The sequence below is a fragment of the Takifugu flavidus genome, chromosome 16 (assembly GCF_003711565.1).
Source record: "Takifugu flavidus isolate HTHZ2018 chromosome 16, ASM371156v2, whole genome shotgun sequence".
In the NCBI taxonomy this organism is placed as follows: Eukaryota; Metazoa; Chordata; class Actinopteri; order Tetraodontiformes; family Tetraodontidae; genus Takifugu; species Takifugu flavidus.
This window is the reverse complement of record NC_079535.1, coordinates 8,701,272-8,718,142: the sequence shown is the minus strand read 5'-3', so window position 1 is coordinate 8,718,142 and position 16,871 is coordinate 8,701,272. Positions and strand designations below refer to the sequence as shown.

General features: G+C 45.7%; 1 protein-coding gene across 2 annotated transcripts; it reads left to right on the top strand.

Annotated features, from left to right (window-relative positions):
- The first annotated feature begins 831 nt into the window (after positions 1-831).
- Positions 832-13,699, top strand: slc35f4 (solute carrier family 35 member F4). Of its 2 annotated transcripts, XM_057059429.1 has the most exons (8): positions 832-1,016; positions 2,574-2,798; positions 11,078-11,378; positions 11,751-11,970; positions 12,059-12,184; positions 12,263-12,455; positions 12,583-12,672; positions 13,045-13,699. In XM_057059429.1, exons 2-8 carry the CDS (start codon positions 2,585-2,587, stop codon positions 13,284-13,286), a joined length of 1,386 nt encoding a protein of 461 aa, XP_056915409.1. In that variant the 5' UTR covers positions 832-1,016; positions 2,574-2,584; the 3' UTR covers positions 13,287-13,699. The 2 variants fall into 2 exon arrangements, with proteins under 2 accessions (XP_056915409.1, XP_056915410.1); XM_057059430.1 differs by lacking the exons at positions 832-1,016; positions 2,574-2,798 and adding an exon at positions 8,513-9,152.
- Positions 13,700-16,871: the final 3,172 nt, after the last annotated feature.

The window sequence follows — 16,871 nt, the reverse complement described above, 5'->3', positions numbered from 1 at the left end:
GCCCGATGGGCCTGATGTGGCGCACGTGTGGCTGCGTGTTCGGCTGAAAGCATGTTGAAACAAACATGAAGCAGCGAGACTCGGGAGTCGAGGCCGTGGTCTGTTTGTGGTCTATTTTTAAAAATACAGCCTGGTCATTGTATATTTTATTCATATGCTGACTGGCATCCTGAAAAGGGAGCAAGGCAGCTCATTTGCTAATCAGCTCCTCTAGGCCACGTTAGTTCCTGATCTGAGAGGAAAAGGAAATCCTATAGGCTGCTCGGCAAGCCTTTATTCTGTATGGAGACAACAAAGAAAGGTTGTGCAAGGCTTCAAAGGACATGGCGATATTTCATCTCGCCCCCCGACACGATGGATGAAGACAGAAAGTAAAATTGGCGCTCTGCGTAGCGGTGCCGTTATTCTGGCAGCCCATCACACGGCGTCTGCCTTAGGGGCCAATTGTTCATTTGCAAACTTGCAGCGATGGAACGATTTGTTCTTTTAAGTTATCACTCCTTCCGCGCTCTGTAATTAAAGCCATATGTTACCGGAGAGGGCCGATCAAAGGTTTTAAATATTTACTGGTCTTTCAAATGCAACCTTTGCGGCTGGCAAATTTCTGCTCGCTGGATTCAGAACAACAACGACAACCTTTTCTTGTGCCCGACAACCCTCGTTCTCCCTCCTCGCTGCACAAGCCAGGTTATCTTTAGAGCACATTGAATATTTATACAGCAAGTGGCTAGAGAGTCGGTCACTGATCTCTAAGGTGACTTCCTTGGGGCCCTGTGGGGGGCGGTTGCTTCTGGTACTGGCTCCGGCTCTTGGGACATATTGTCTCCTCAGTGTGTCCTTTAATTTTACTTTGACTGAGGATTCTGTTTTCTGGAGAGCTGGACACTGCGGAGAGATGGTTACGGTCAGAACTCCAGAACTAACAAACCAGCAGGCCTGGAAGGGTTCAGTGATCCGAGGATAATATGCGGAGCTGGTAATTCTTCTCTCAGCTGAAGAGGTTAGAGAAGATAAAGGTGAGGAAAGTAATTTGTGTCGGGGGCTCCGAATGCTAATCATGTTGTCTGGTGTGTTGAAGAGCCTCCCATCCATCGGCGAGGCTTCAGAGACAATTAGAGAGGCTGTTCAGGCGCTTGCATTCATCTTCCTGGGGTGATTTCTTTGGTGGATTCCGTAGACGTTGTTTAATTGTGTCAGTTGTGTGCGCTGCCATGCTACACGTATGAATTCAAACAAACAGCCAGAGCCTGCGCTGACACCGCTGATGCATAAACGGCTTTCTTAATGTGGGCTGCAAAGTGCTTTTAATGAGCCCACTGCTGTCAGAGGGCAGATTTGGCTGCGAGTGGGGTACATCTGTTTAATGGAGCAGCATCAGTTCTGTATGAGAAAAAGAATAACTCAGTGTGTGTTACACGCAACTACAAAAAGAACTAAAGTAGGTGACTGAATAAAACTTTAGTTTGGACTACAGCTGCACAGACTCAGGAAGTGCCCGATAACAGGCGTGGAGGAACTTCTCGGGCACTTCATTGTGGGAGCCACAAAGCCATCCCTGAACTGAACGCGTGAGATAAGTGTTTTTGGAGCACAAACAAACCGAAACAAAAGAACACGGGGTGGAGATTGGTGCAGTAAGTAAAGGAAGGGAGGGGGAGCACGGCTGGCATCCGAGGGCATCGTAAACTGCGTGCATGTGTCTGCACAACAATGCCAACAGCGTGCCAATTCTCCACACGCTGGGAATCAATTTCACAGAGAGAGAGGAGGACTTGGAAAGAGGCGTATCGGAGACACTGAAATACTGCATCCTGAGTTATTGGATTTGGTGCCCAGATTTTTCCTTTTCTTTTTTTTGGTCTGTCCTCCGTATCTGCAAGCTGGGAGATCCAGTCGAGCGGAGCTTCCAAGAACCAGACCAAGAACCTGTGGCTAAAGAAAAGAGAGGAAAAGAAGAAAAGAGATTGTTATGGGTTTTACTTTAGAATAAATTTCCCCCAAGTGAGGCATAAAAAAAACCTTCATAATCCTGAAGCTATTATACTTATAGAGAAGTGGGGGAGCGTTGGGGAAAAAAGGGTATTTATGCATTCAAATAAGAGAGGGTTCAATATCAGTTAAAATCTATAATTCATGAATGCATATTATTTGGTAGAACCAATGGAGGGGTTATAACGGAGCCAAATTCTCGTTGGAGTCAGCATTTTGTTTCCTCTCCCCTCTTTCTCCCAAAAGTTTTGAAGCATTCCGGATAAAAGTGAGAACAAAAGTTTTTTTCATTTAAAAAATCGATTTAAGTCACAGCTACCACTCAATGTTTAAAATACAGACTTTTTAATGGAGGATGTCACTTAGAGCCAAGTTTTTCCTCTTGTTTAATGTGACTAATATGTATCGGTGGTGTCGCGCCCCCTAGCGGTTAATGTCTGCAAGCTCCCGGAGTGTGATAACCTTGCTCTGCGTCCGGGAGCATCACTGAAGGAATGTGAACGTCGTCCTCTTGTTGATAATTGGTGATGGTCTCTGGCGGCGCGTTCAGAGCTCACCTCCTCGCTCCTCTGATCTCTGTCCAGCCGGAGCTGCAATGATAAGCGCCGAGGGGGCTTCGGAGAGCGGAGACATTAGACTGGAGCCCCTGAACAACACGCACTTGCCGGGCAAATCGACGCCGACCGGTGGCACTGCATTCATGGACAGCAGCCCCAAAGTGACAGCCAACGGGGTGCACGACATCGAGGACCGGATTCTGAGGATCACCGGATACTACGGCTACAACCCGGGCTACTCCAGCCACAGAAGTGAGTAAAAAAAAAAGTACCGAATTATAAGAGGATGCGACAATCACATGTCTGCCAAGTGTGAGAGGAATTTTTATGACAACATTCAGTTAAACCATGAGGCAGGGAGGGAAATGGATAAGAGATGAATTGAGGTAGAACTTGTGATTGGTATTTTAGGATAATGCAAAAAATGGAATCTGCGTTTTAGCAGAAAGCAGCACGATGTCAAAAGACTGTGCGCATCCCTCCATCTCTGAGGATCATGCAGCGGATCACGAGAGTGTGTGCGTGCGTGTGTGAGAGAGAGAGAGTGAGAGAGGAAGAGAGAGAGGGTTACACAGCGTTGTCATGCACCGATGAATATTATTACATTTGTCTTAATTACGTTTAAAGTGGATAATTTGCTTATGGTGTTAAACCTTCACTATTTCAGTCGAATTTGTTTTCTGGGGATGGGAAGGAAATGACCAACACCAGCTCTTCCTCTGTGAATCCTGCCATCTGAATGAGGGGCCGTGATTGCATTTTGGTGTTTAGGTTATCCTAGATGCTCAGCAGGCTGATCAGTTCAGCGCATCACGTCCTCCTGCTGTTGATGCTGCTGCTCCCGGTGGGGCCGTAACAAAGGAAAAGGACTCCGTGTACAGTGGTGTGTGTCAGGCCTGGACTTCCAAATGGCTTTATGATAATGTGTGCACTACAGGAGATGGTCTGCTGCAGCCAAACAGACACTTTCTCACCTCTGTTATGTAACAGTCTTTGTTTTATCTCCACTTGTGAAAGGAGGAGACGCATTTACGAGAACAGCGTAGATGCCACTGACGAGCCTCCCTTTTTGGAGGTGCTGGTGCGTTTCGCGTAAGGTGGACTTGTCACGCAATCTCCCCCACGTCTCCCCCCCGGGGCTGTTACATAAAGCCCCTTTTAGAGGTACACGTCTTCAAGAGATGTTCTCCCGGTGTTGTGACGTGCAACTCCAGCGCGCAGGCCTTGTACTCCGTGACGTCACGTGTTACTCTGACACGGGTTGTTTGAAGCCTCTGAGGGAGCGCGTGGGTGCTGGGGGCCCTCGCCCCGGGGAGCCTGCTGTAGACAGATTTCTCTGTAGAGGCTGAGCAAAGCGCAACCACACGATTAGATCTACTCCAGTGTCTCTGTGAATCAGGTGAAGGAACACATGATGAGACCGGGACGTCTCGAAGTTGAATCTGGAATAAGAAAAACACTTTCAGACTTGAAATAGTGATACCAGTAACACACCCATAAAGGTAAAGCAAGTTATCTCCAAAGGACTGCTGCTTTAACAGGTCATTGTAACATTTGATGGGTAACAATTGTCGCTCAGGTAGAGGCATGTAGGCGGCTCAGAACCCTGGCTGGAGAACAATGGACCATCACCAGTGATGCATGGCTGTTGGTGGAAGGAGCAGGTGCGGATGCTGATGGCTTCCTCTGCGTCTGTAAACAGCTTTTTGATTAAAAAAAAGATAGAAAAACATGCCACCATCTGCAGCCATGTGCTCCTCCACCCATCCATCAACTGATTTCCTTGTTTATTCCCTGTGTGTGCCAGAGTCAACAGAAGGTGTTCCTCAGGGCAGCGTACTTGTCACCCTATTTTCTGCTTGCACAGCTATTGATCACACTGACGCCTGTGGAGGAGTCGGACTAAAAGGCTCTTGTGTGCGCACGTCCTCCTCGCTTCTTACAAACAAGACAAGACGCCCTCATTTGCTACATTTTGTTAATTTCTAATTGAAAAGCATACCTCTTTCAATCTGTTGATCACGACGAGACAAAAGAAGCATGTAAACAGAACAGTTGGCTCATCCCGCCGAGCCTGTGGGCTAATGATATATTTAGGAAAATTCTGGTGCCAGTTTAATTTTGCCACTTGCCATCTGTGTTGAAAGGGAGGATGCCTGTAAGGAGTATCATGCACTACATTTGGTGGCGGGGGAGCTCTTCTTACGAGGAGTACAACATGATGCCTTTTATTTGTCTGAAAGGATAATAAATAAGAATAGGACAGACAACAGCACCCCTGCTCAGCTCATTCCATTCGTGTAGACCCCCATGTTGGGCCCTAAAACAGCCACCTCAGCATGTTCTGAAAACAAAACATCACCGTCTCCTCGGCTCTGACATGCTTCGGCTCTTGGAGGAAAATAGAATCAGTAATATAGACGTTTCCATCTGAGCGAGCAGGTAAAAGGCAGGAAAGAGTAATAAAAAACACAGAACATGCCCTCGGCCCTCCGAGGAAGATGATGGAAGAAGGCTCAGAGAATCAATCTCTGCATGGCATTTGTTAAATGAGCATTTTATTCTAGAAGCGAAATATTGATCATGCCTCTGCTTATCGGTGTCTGGCTGTGCATATTAAAAGAAGCCCGAATCCACCGATCTCGAGATGGAAATGTTCGTTTTATTACACCCAAACCTTACCTTCAATATTCTGTACATGCATGTAATTATTCTGGACTGTCCCGTTCCCATGCCTGCTCTGTCGCTGCTATTTATAACTGGCCCAGCATCTAATGGCATATGAGCCTTGCCTGGATGACTCTTGGAGTGCTGTTAGTCTCACATGCTCCTGGGAATGAGCAAACATAATGATTAAACAGAAAAAAAAACCTGCAAGTAAGGGAAGCAATATTCCTCCGCCCGCACTTGTGCAGTTGTGCTCTCGGTAAAAGGCTGCAGCGTTTGCTTGTCAGAAGAAAAAAATTCGACTGATCCCAGCACTTGGTTTCATTGTTTTTCCTATAGTTGCAAACATAGTATTACATAATAGGTGGGAGCACGTGAAAAGTTCTTAATAGACGCTCCATCATGATCAAGCGCAGCACCGACGTTACAAGCTGGGGCAACACTGCCGCCTTGTGGTGGTGTAATTCCCCCAAGAACAACAAAAATGTGTCCCTTTAAAGCAGCCAGTGAACCATTAACTTCGGACACAAATACTTATAGAGTCTACGTCAGTGTAAGCCACATCATGCATGTAAAAATCAGAATAACTGTCATTAAATCTCGTGTTTGCATGTTTTCCTGAAAATTAAAGGGACGCATAATTTAGAAGGAAACTCATTAAGGACTAAGGAGATTTTGCAGAGACAACTCACTGAGCTGAGACAATTAGGGGTCCCAAGAGCCCATCTTGACTGCAATTATTTTGTTTGGAAACTGTAAATCTAGTCTACACTGTGGTTTGTGCAGTTATTTATATGGCATCGAAATATAGATCAAATCATGTGTCGACATGAACAACTATAGTGCTGCTAGTTAAGCTAGAACCATGTCGTGATGGCCATTAGACACACATGAACTCTGTATCGCACCACATGGCCGCACACAGCATTTTGTTTTCTATGACAAATGAATCAATGAGCCCATGTCCGAGAGAGATTTCCTTGACACTCACCACTAGGTGTCCTCATGTCTGCATGTTGTGGCAGTGTTTGGTTGTCCTTCCTGGTCTCTGCTCCTGGTCCTCTGTGAGCCGTGATGAGCTAGACAGAGGGCTGAAACACAAAGGAGCCTGCACCATAAGCTGATGATCGGTTCATCTGAATAACAATAGGGCACGAATTGTGAGTGTACAGGAGGCCCACTGTTGCTATGGAGGGGAAGAACGAGGCGCCTGAGATCTGGAGTATTTGCTGCTTTGATCTGGGATGCAGGGGCGTCATTGTGTCAGTTTCTTTTGATCAGTTACAGCACATGAGGTCATGACGGTGAAACCGATTCACGTGTTCACCACGATAATGTAGCGTGATGCTGCAAAAGACAATTTAGGAGCCAAAAAACCACACAATGTTGTTTAGCATTAATGAATAATCATCTTGAGGGCCTGGTCTAATATTTGAAAGGGTACTACGTCCCCCTGCAGTGTGAATACCTGGAACCCGTGTTCCTGGTATTTTAATCTGTTAGCATTTAGCACCCTGTGTTGTGCTGTGCTGACTCGATGGTTTTGTTGACCACCCTCCTGTCTCCACTCATCAGCAGGACTACTTTTATCTTTAATCCTCCTTGTCTCCTGAGATCCATGCCCCGGCTCATCCCCTGCTTACACCTTAATAAACATTTGTTTAAGGAGGTCGCCTCATTCACTTACTGCACAAACATTTTAATTAAATGACGACTGAAGTTTGGCCCTAATGCCTCAAAATGACAACAAGAACTCCTCAGATTCGCTGGTAACCGTGAACTCACACTCATAACGTTAGCAGAACACAGCCCAGCATATTTTTTTCCCCCTATTGTAAAAAGAGCCAGAGTCCCTCAGTGGCAGCCTGGAGGATGCACAGAGAAGCACTCTGATCTGCTGTCCTCTCTGAACGCGTGCCAGAACTTTGGCTTGATGAGCATCGGAGAGTAGAAGCAGACAGGAAGGGAGGGGGCTCGGAGTGATACGGATATAATGACAGGGATCTTGGGGGGGGGGGGGGGGGGGGGGGGCTGTACATTTCCTATCTTAACAAAACAACCAAGACACCTCTGCACATCTCACACATCACACAGGTGAAGTTTGTCTCTGCTTCCCAAAAGCTGCTGCTCTTCCCTGCCTGGTTAATATCGATTTACCCGCTGAGGGCGACTATAGGTTATCTGAAGATAATGTTACAGGCTGCAGGGCCTCGTGCAGCTGACTGCAGACACTTGCGTATCACTACTGAAGAGCTATCAGGGATGTTTGTGTCAATTCAGCCCCTGAACCGCAGCGAGGGATTGAATGGCCGGAGGACTTTCCTTGAGATGGAAACACCGACCACGTCGACTCCGATGACCCGGGACGGTCTTCCTCAGGTCCAGACTGGCTGCTGATGAGAGTGCTTCCCCCAACTCTCCTCCAGAAATGACCAAATACTCTCGTATTTTTCATTGACCATAACAAATTACTCATTCAGACTGCATTTTTAATGAGTCAAAGCTGTCTGTAGGCCGCTTTCCGTCACTCATTGGCTCAGACTATTAACGTTTATATTATGAACAGTCTGATGCAATTATATTTACTATTTCCTGCAGCTTTAAATCAAAGTTCTGCAGGATGGTCACAGCTGATCGAGGCTTCAAGAGAGCTGAAATGTGACTGAAGCCACAGCAGCAGGCTTCACTGGCCACCTCCCATTTAGTTAAAAAAGGTCGTCATTTCATCATCAGACGCGTCGCTGTCACTCCAGAGTGTTTGTCTCTAAACATGGATGCAAACCTCCTGTTTTGGGGTCTGTGGTTTCCCAGCCTTCAGCTTTCTTTCCAAATAAAATGATGGGATCATGGGGAATAAAAGGCGTGATGGCGTGAAAGTTTCACCACAGTCTTCCTCAGATTATTATATTTTAAACATTTCCTGTGAATTGACAGCAATTTGATTAATATTAAACAGTATTTCCAGTCACTTCGAAGCTTAAAGCATAATCTTTGAGTTCACCCATTTGAAGTGTTGATATGATGAATTATTAACGCTGAATCATTTAAATATGCTGATTTATTGACCAATATGTATGTATATGACATTTTAGTAGTATTTACAGTTCAGAGATAGTAACAAGTGTGTAATAACAGTGTAATTTTTGCTTTCATTGTTGATAAATGCATATCCTTCATGAAGTATTGAAGTGAGAGGCACTGAGGGAGGACAAGAGCTTATAGAGGGAGGGGAAGGGGTGAAAGCAGTCTGGTCAGGTAGAACAGAGCGGAGAGCAGGAAGGAGAGAAGGAGGGGCGGCAGCTAACGCAGCATAATTAGCCGGGGCTGCTTGGTTACCTTCCAAACAAAGCTGCTGATTTGTGGAGCTCAAGAAGAGGAGGGGAGAAGACAGACAGACGGACAGAAAAGAGGAGGTGGAGGATGGAAAGAGATGAGAGAGTGATTGCACCATGCCACACACACTTGAAGCTCAGTCTCCCTTGGAGACAGTGGTGGCGTTTGGATCAAGGCATGACAGTGCACCAGTGTGAGGGCGCCACTTCACTCCACTTCCTCCGAGCCAGGCCCGCCGGAGCCGTGTCACCACCCGGGCGGACGCGGAGACGGCAAGAGCGCCGGTGACGGAGCGGCAAACCCGGAGAGGAGCGGGGAGTCACGACTGCATGTTGAGAAGGAGGCAGAAGAGTTGACAGAGAAGGGGGCCAAACCGGAGCGAGAAGAAGAAGCTGTGGAGTCAGGAGCCCGAGGATGCACAGAGCGCGCGGGACGAGCTGCTGAGTGTGCAGCGGACACACGCACGCACACGGGCGCACACGCACATACACACTTCACATCGAAGGACAGTCTCGTGCCCCCAGTGGAGGATGAAGAAGCACTCAGCGCGAGTGGCTCCTCTCAGCTCATACAGCACTCAGGTCCTGACCTGCCCCATCTCTGAAGGTAAACTCAACCAACCAGGTCTCAGGACGCCATTTCTATACGCCGGCATAAGCGCATGTGTTAGCCTGACCTAAAATATCATATTAATGGGTGTTCAATCAGGGCTCTGACACACTCATCATGGACAGTTTAAACGCCCATTAAGCACATATTGTTTAACCTGCTCTGTCCAGACATCCTCTATCACAACTTTGCCCTAATTCCGAAAAAGATCGAGCATCTGCGGAATGCTGCAATCACGCCTGCGGGCTCCATATTGGATTGAACATCCATCAATGTCAGCGGTGAGGGGATAAAACGGAGGATGGATTGAAATGTGAGGTTTGAGCGGGAGGCTGCGTCACCCAGAGCAGAAAAACCCCCGTTAGTGGTCCCAATGCAAGAGTGGTGATTTCATTAATGGAATGGCCCCGTGTCAGCGCTTTCAAATGTAGCCTGCTCTTGGTTCTGGAAACAGGTCGGCTATTGTGCTTTTGGAAATCAGTATTTTAAATTAGAATTAAACTTTGTTCAGTTAGCCCCAGTTCAGTTCCTTCTGTGACCTCATCGCTGATATTAACGCTTGAATCATAATTCCAGGACTATGGCCTTACACCTTAAACCACACTCGCAGGAATGTTAATGCTTTACTGTTATTGTGTTTTTTGAAACTTTTTCTGCAAACTCACCTAAAAGGAACACAGAAATGTGGCCATAAACGCTGCTTTTATCAGATAAAACAGTAATGTCACTGAAGCTAAAGGCACCAGGTGGACCCTCATGGTCACCAATCTACTGGTTTAGAATAGGTTCCAAAGTAAACTTTTACCTTTTACTCGTGCAGAGATTTCAGGTCTGTACTCGTGTTAGCAACCAACAGGCTCATTAGCTTGATTTAGTGTTCCTGCTGTGACTGAAGGCTTTTAGAAGTTTAAGCTTTTGCTTCAGGAGGTAACGTAAGGTGATTTAATCTGAGCGGCTCATTCTCTCCCTTTGTTACGCAGCAACACGTTTTTGCAAATAAAGATTCTAAATAACGTTGGAACAAAAATACAAATTGATTAGAAATCGGTTCAAACAGTCTGTAACAGTTCTAACTGTCTCACAAATGAATCTCCTGTTTTTACCTAATACACTTTTAAAACTTTTAAAAGAAAACAGTTCAATAAACTGACTGACATTAGCAAGGCATTATTATCTAAATGGCTCTGAGGGGCCACAGCAGTGATGGATCCACCCATCCATCCATCCATCCACCATCCATCCATCCATCATCCATCCATCCATCCATCCATCCATCCATCATCCATCCATCCATCCATCCACCCACCCATCCATCCATCCACCCATCCATCCATCCATCCATCCATCCATCCATCCATCCATCCATCCATCCATCCATCCATCCATCCACATTGATTGATCGGTCCAGGTCAAGGTTGCCATGACTTTCTCAGGAATGTCATGTGGCTGCTGTTGGGTTGTGTGTGTGTGTCAGGTTTCAGTGCATACCTGACAACACGGGTGTGTGCTCCTTCACCAGGGGTGCTAATTATAGATAAGTAGCTTCATTTATGACACATGCGGCCACAATGCTAACCCCACACATTTTGACAGTGAACGCTGTCACAGCAAGACTCGCAGTTGTGACCTCCAAGGGCGTCCGGTTGATAATGGCTCTTGCGCTACAGCCAAGAAGATGTGGACTCTATCCAACTCTGAATAATTCTAATACCAGGCTCAGGCTGTCACACATCATTTATGACGTGCTATTAGAGTAATGAGCTAAAAACATTACAGCTCCACAATATATAACGTGGCAAGTTTTTTTATTGGGCCAAAAATGATAAAACAAGGGCAGCAGTTATGATGAGAGTGTTTTAAAGAAAAGTGTTAAAGTGTTTTAAATATAATATATATAATGAAGTATTTCTCTTCTCTATCAGGGGAGGATGGCTCCGATTCCCATGCAGAGACCCCTGGAAGTGAGTCCAGCAGAGAGAGCAGCTCCTATCAGACATGTGCCAACACAGCTCTGAAGGTGTTGGGCGGCCTGCTGATGGTGCTGTGTGTGTCCTCCTCCTGGGTCGGCACCACCCAGGTGGTGAAGCTGACCTTCCAGTCGTTCTCCTGCCCCTTCTTCATCTCCTGGTTCAGCAGCAACTGGAACATCCTGTTCTTCCCCATCTACTACTCCGGGAATGTTGTTATCACACGGGAGAAACAGACGCCCATTCAGAAATTCAGGTAAACACCAGAGATTTTAAAAAAAAATCCAATGATCTTCCATTATTTCAGTAAAAGCTATTTCCGAGCCGTTGCTATTTGCTGCATTTTAAACAATTTTTTGATGCATTAACAACTAGAGCGGTGGAAAAAACAATTCTCTTACTTTAAAGCGAGTATCGGCTTACTGCAGCAGCACTACCAGTAATCCTCAAAGGCCTCGGTGCTTTTAATATTCCAGAGGAAATGCAAAGACAAAATGACGTGGTGGTCCACGAGGAACCAGGAAACGAAGCAACCAGCATTTTATCATCAAGCCACAGTGCTCCTGAAAGCAGAGACCCTGTTCCAGACAGGCAGGCGTGACTTGTGTCCCTCTCTGGTCTTTTCAAGGGAGTGCAGCAGGCTCTTTGGAGAAGACGGGATGACCCTCAAGCTCTTCGTGAAGAGGACGGCGCCTTTCTCCATCTTGTGTACACTGACCAACTACCTTTACCTCCTGGCTTTGAAGAAGCTGACCGCCACTGACGTGTCGGCCCTCTACTGCTGCCACAAGGCCTTCGTCTTTCTTCTGTCCTGGATCGTTCTGAAGGATCGATTCATGGGTGTGAGGGTCCGTATGAGAAATGTGATCTGGACAATTTTAATGACAGATTTGCCTTCCCCTGAACTGAAGTGATGGCTCTTATTCTCTCATTCAGATCGTGGCAGCAATAATGGCCATCACCGGCATCGTCATGATGGCTTATGCAGATGGTTTCCATGGCGATTCCTTTGTGGGCGTGGCCTTGGCTGTAGGGTCGGCTTCAACATCGGCTCTCTACAAGGTTAGACGGAACCATTCGGTTCCACACAAACCAGTACAGGCGCTGGTTTGTGTGAGCAGGTGGATGTTTCTCACACAGGTGCTGCTGAAGATGTTCCTGGGCAGCGCCAACCTCGGAGAGGTGGCTCACTTTCTCTCCACGATGGGTGTGTTCAACCTCGTCTTCATCTCCGGCGTGCCGCTCATTCTCTACTTTACCAAGGTGGAGCACTGGGGCTCACTGTCCTCGCTGCCGTGGGGGTACATGTGCGGCCTGGCGGGACTGTGGCTGGGTGAGGGTCAGAAGATCAGAAACAATGTTTTTTTTCCTCATCTTCTATGTAGTTACATTAGACCACTAATCAATCACTAATTCCCCATCATAAAGGTAAATGTGCATGTTTTTCCTGTTGCCTCCAGTGTTCAACATCCTGGTCCACGTTGGCGTGGTGCTGACATATCCTATTCTCATCTCCATAGGAACACTGCTCAGTGTTCCTGGCAATGCAGGTATGGTCTTTCATACGGTACCGACCCCTACGTGCTGAGTGGCCCCAGAACATTCCATTAGGGCTCAGCTTGTGTATGCTGGCTTTTTCACATTAACGGCTCAATTTAATCAATCATCCATGTGACTTAACTGTTGACGTAACTGTTCTCCGGATAGGGATGAGGTTGTCATGGCCTTCTTGAATGATTGACTATATCAAGAACTGAAGGTTATGACCCTTTGTCCTTGAGTAAAGAGCACAAGGACACATGGGATAAAGTGGATCACTCGCTGATAATAAGCCGTGTTTGTCCACGCTCATCTTCTTACAGCAGCACAGTGTAATTTATTTGCGCTTGTTTGTGTTTCTCCTTCTCATCTGCCGGCTGCAGCCGTGGACGTTCTGAAACACGAGGTGATCTTCAGCGTGGTGCGTCTTGCAGCCACCTGCATCATCTGCCTGGGCTTCCTGCTGCTGCTGCTGCCAGAGGAGTGGGACTCGGTCACTCTGCGTTTCCTGTCAAACATCGCGGAAAAGAAGTCAGAGGAGCACGGCGAGGAGCTCACGGAGTCCAGCGTTAACACCAGGAGCCGGAGTCGAGCAAACGGCGCCGTCTCCATTCCCTTGGCATGACGTATAACCCGTGGTGGGATGTTCACTCCACATGGACTTTGGAGTAAACCGTAAGCTGGAGCTGCATTTGGAACCTCATTTTATTCCAAGATGGGGGGCTGAGGTTCTCTACAAACTATGGGGTGTTGTTTAGTTTCATGCCATGCTTGGTTCTGTTTCTTGCACGCATTCTAACCAAGAGCTTCTTCTACAAAGATGCCTTCTGACCTGCTCTGCAGACTGTATTCTGTGAATATTAATACTGGCAGGGCAAGTTCAGCTCAACCTTACATGTATTGTATTAATTTAAGTCTGTATCAACGAGAGCATTATTTTAAGTCTTATTGAATACTAATAAAAACAAGACATGACAGTTATAGTATGCTTGATGTACAGGCTCTTTTTTTTCTAATAAAACAAATGTTTAACCTGCACTGACTGCTGTGTAAAAAGTCATTGTGATTATTGGTGTGTGGACATAACATAGATGTGAATGTTTACTGAAAGAAACAGAGTTGAGATTAAAAAGGGTCAAAAGTATCGGCTGATTAAAAACAAAAATCACAGTTTCCCAGAACCAAAAATGTCCTTGTCTTATTCTCTGAAAAGTGATGTCACATTGAAGGTTACTTACATGAAATTGGACTAAACCACTTTTGAGAGTGGTTTTCAGTTTGAATAGATGTCTAAAAATGTTCACATTCCTCTGCAATCCCTCTACAGACCAAATTTCCTCACCGTAACAAAAAAGGAATACTGTATATACAGTAGATTGCCCCATTGGATACATTTCAGGGTATATAGCACCAAAAAAATACCAGCTACAGGTGTATTAAATGGCTGGTTAAATGAAATTTAGCTACTACCTGACATGTCATTTACAGGCTTTTCTGTGGGAGGGGTGTTGGGAATTACAAAGTTCCTTCAAGCATTACAATATGTCATGTGATGGAGCCTGTGGGGAGAGTTGCCATAGAAACCAAGCTTGTTATAATCACAAAGACAAGTATGAAGATGGTAATTTAATGTGCACACTTGTCCTTCTAACTGCTGCAAAAAAATCGTTTATTTTCACACCGGCCAGACAAGGTTCAGGACAAATGATGGGATTTCAAGCCTCGACTCAAAGATTTTTTTCGTGGGGGCAGAGCAGGAATCAATGAGTCAGGTCAGAGATTCTGTTTTAAAGGAAAGTTAGTCTGCGTCTGACAGACTGCGGCTGAATGCTTCATAGGAGTGTCAAAAGCCTCCGGAGGTGGGATAAGCTATAACACAGTTATAGTGCAGAATTCATTATTTCAGGACACGCAGGAACAGAATGGGATCCTCTGGCTCCAGACCAGGACCACACAAAGTAACTCCACAGAACGACCTACGAGATGAAGTTGCACGACCCAAACCTCAGTGGACCCTGCCTGCACTGCCGGTCACTGTGGAACGGCCATCAGAGTCTGAGGGACACAGGAAGAGACCTTTACCTCCTCCGAGACAGGAAGCAAATGCTTCCACATCCTCAGGTACATTTGTTCCCTGTATCTAATGTTCATTTGCCATGTTGGGTGTTAAATTTAGGCTCCAGTGTGAATTTTGGGTTGTTTTACTGTCTTCGTAGGAGTTTGTGCATGTGTGAATTTACTCCCTGTTAACAAAATGAACAATTCAGGCATCATCTACTCCCAATTACCTGGGTGAGTGTGGCACAATGTCCCAGCAGCATCAGCTCCAGCATCTATTCTCATCTCAGGTTGGCACACGGGCGGACAATTATAGCATTATTGTAGCTGACAGGGTGTCGTCCCATCATTTTCTCTCCTCAGGAACCTCCTCTGAAATCAGTATATTGACTCTCCCTGCATCACTACTCGCATGCCACAGCTACATCTGAAAACATATTTGCTGTGTGTTGTAGGGGAGAGATGGGGGTGTCCACCGGTTTTCTACAACACATCAAACAGGATGCTATGGCACCGGCACGATGAATCGGGTAAATGATCCAGACAAGGTAGAGTACAGCTGAAGTGCATCTGTAGCATCAATAATTTAGGTTTGTATCTCTATGTCAAAGGGAAATGAAGGCATAGATGAATGCTTAAGAGAGGGGAGAGGGCAGGATTTAAAGAGTTGGAGGCAAGCCAGGGTCATTGTGGAGGAGAGGTTAGTGCACTCTATAGATTTTCTATTATTTGTGTCGAATGGTTTGCATTCATTTTCATCTACACAGAGGAAATACATTTGAAATCAATGGAAAAGTCCAGAGCTCAACATGAAGTTGAATCGATTTCCCCTTTCTAATACTGCGGACTGAGAGCAAAAGAGAGAAATGTCTTTACAGCTGGTACGTTGGACCCAGATGATGTGGACATTTAATGTCTTTAGGGTGGGGTCCAGGCGGCTCACCACCATCAAATTTATCGGGCCTGGCACACATGACTAAGTAGAACAAGCCAGAGAAGAGAGAGGACAAACGGTTGTGTGCACAGCTGGTGATCTGGCTTGAAAAAAATCTGAATGCCGTCTCATTTTCCTTTTGTTCTATTCACCAAATGTTCCTTTTTGAATATATTTGATCGAAACACAAGTAGGAACCAAACATTCCTCCTATATCCTAAATTTGTGTTGCTAAAAAGAAGAGCAAAACCAGGATTGAAAAAGGTCAAACTAGTGTCTTTAGATCAAACCCGTGGACATCCGAGAGAGATTTCCAGAAACTTTCAGAAAAGTCTTAACATCAGCGCAAGTAAAGCTGATGTTAAGCTGATGTTACTGAACTATTCCCTTTGTGGGCGTGTAGCGCCCTCTAGAGGCGATTGGGATGCAAAACTCTCGACCGTTATACTGTTTTAGCCCGATCAGCCCTTTCCACGATAATTACAGTCGTCATGAGCAAATATAAATAAGCCTTGAGGCCTGGTTGGTAGAACTAGCAACTTAAAATCAAAGTTGTTTCTTTCCATATGTGCTATTCTGGAATAAGTTGAGAGAAAACAAGAAACTGCTAGTTGTGCCATCATTATCCAAGTAATCAAAATAAGATCTCTGCGTTAACTGGACTTGCCCTCTCTCCAAACGGTTTCTTCAGAACTGATGTCTTCAAGAAAAACCTTAACAAGTCCAGTTGATGCAGAGATCTTATTTGGATAACTATGACCTGGATGATTGAGAATCTTCACAGCCATCATTCAAGTTGTCTCCCAGAAAATGTTCACAAGTTTAGAGAGACTGAGAAAAGACCTGATCTGTGCTCAGTACAAATTGCTGGACTGGAACTCAGTCAGGATGATTTTCTGGCAGTGGTTCAGAAGAACCCAGCAGGAAATGAAGAAAGACTTCCATTAACTTATTTTACTCCACCACTGGATGTCATTACGGGGCTGAGGGGACACAGTCTTGGCCCCTAATCAGTCAGTGAGGTTTAACCAATGTAATAAAGGTGCAAGTGTGAAATATAATGTTCTGCATTTTAAGCTATGCGGTATTTTAAATTTGACCTACAGTCAAACAGCTGCTTTCACATGTTTATTCTGGCCCATAATAACTTTTCTATGGTAATAACAGTTAACTGATTTTTCTGCACATCAAGTGCAAATAAAGAAAGGGATGATCAGT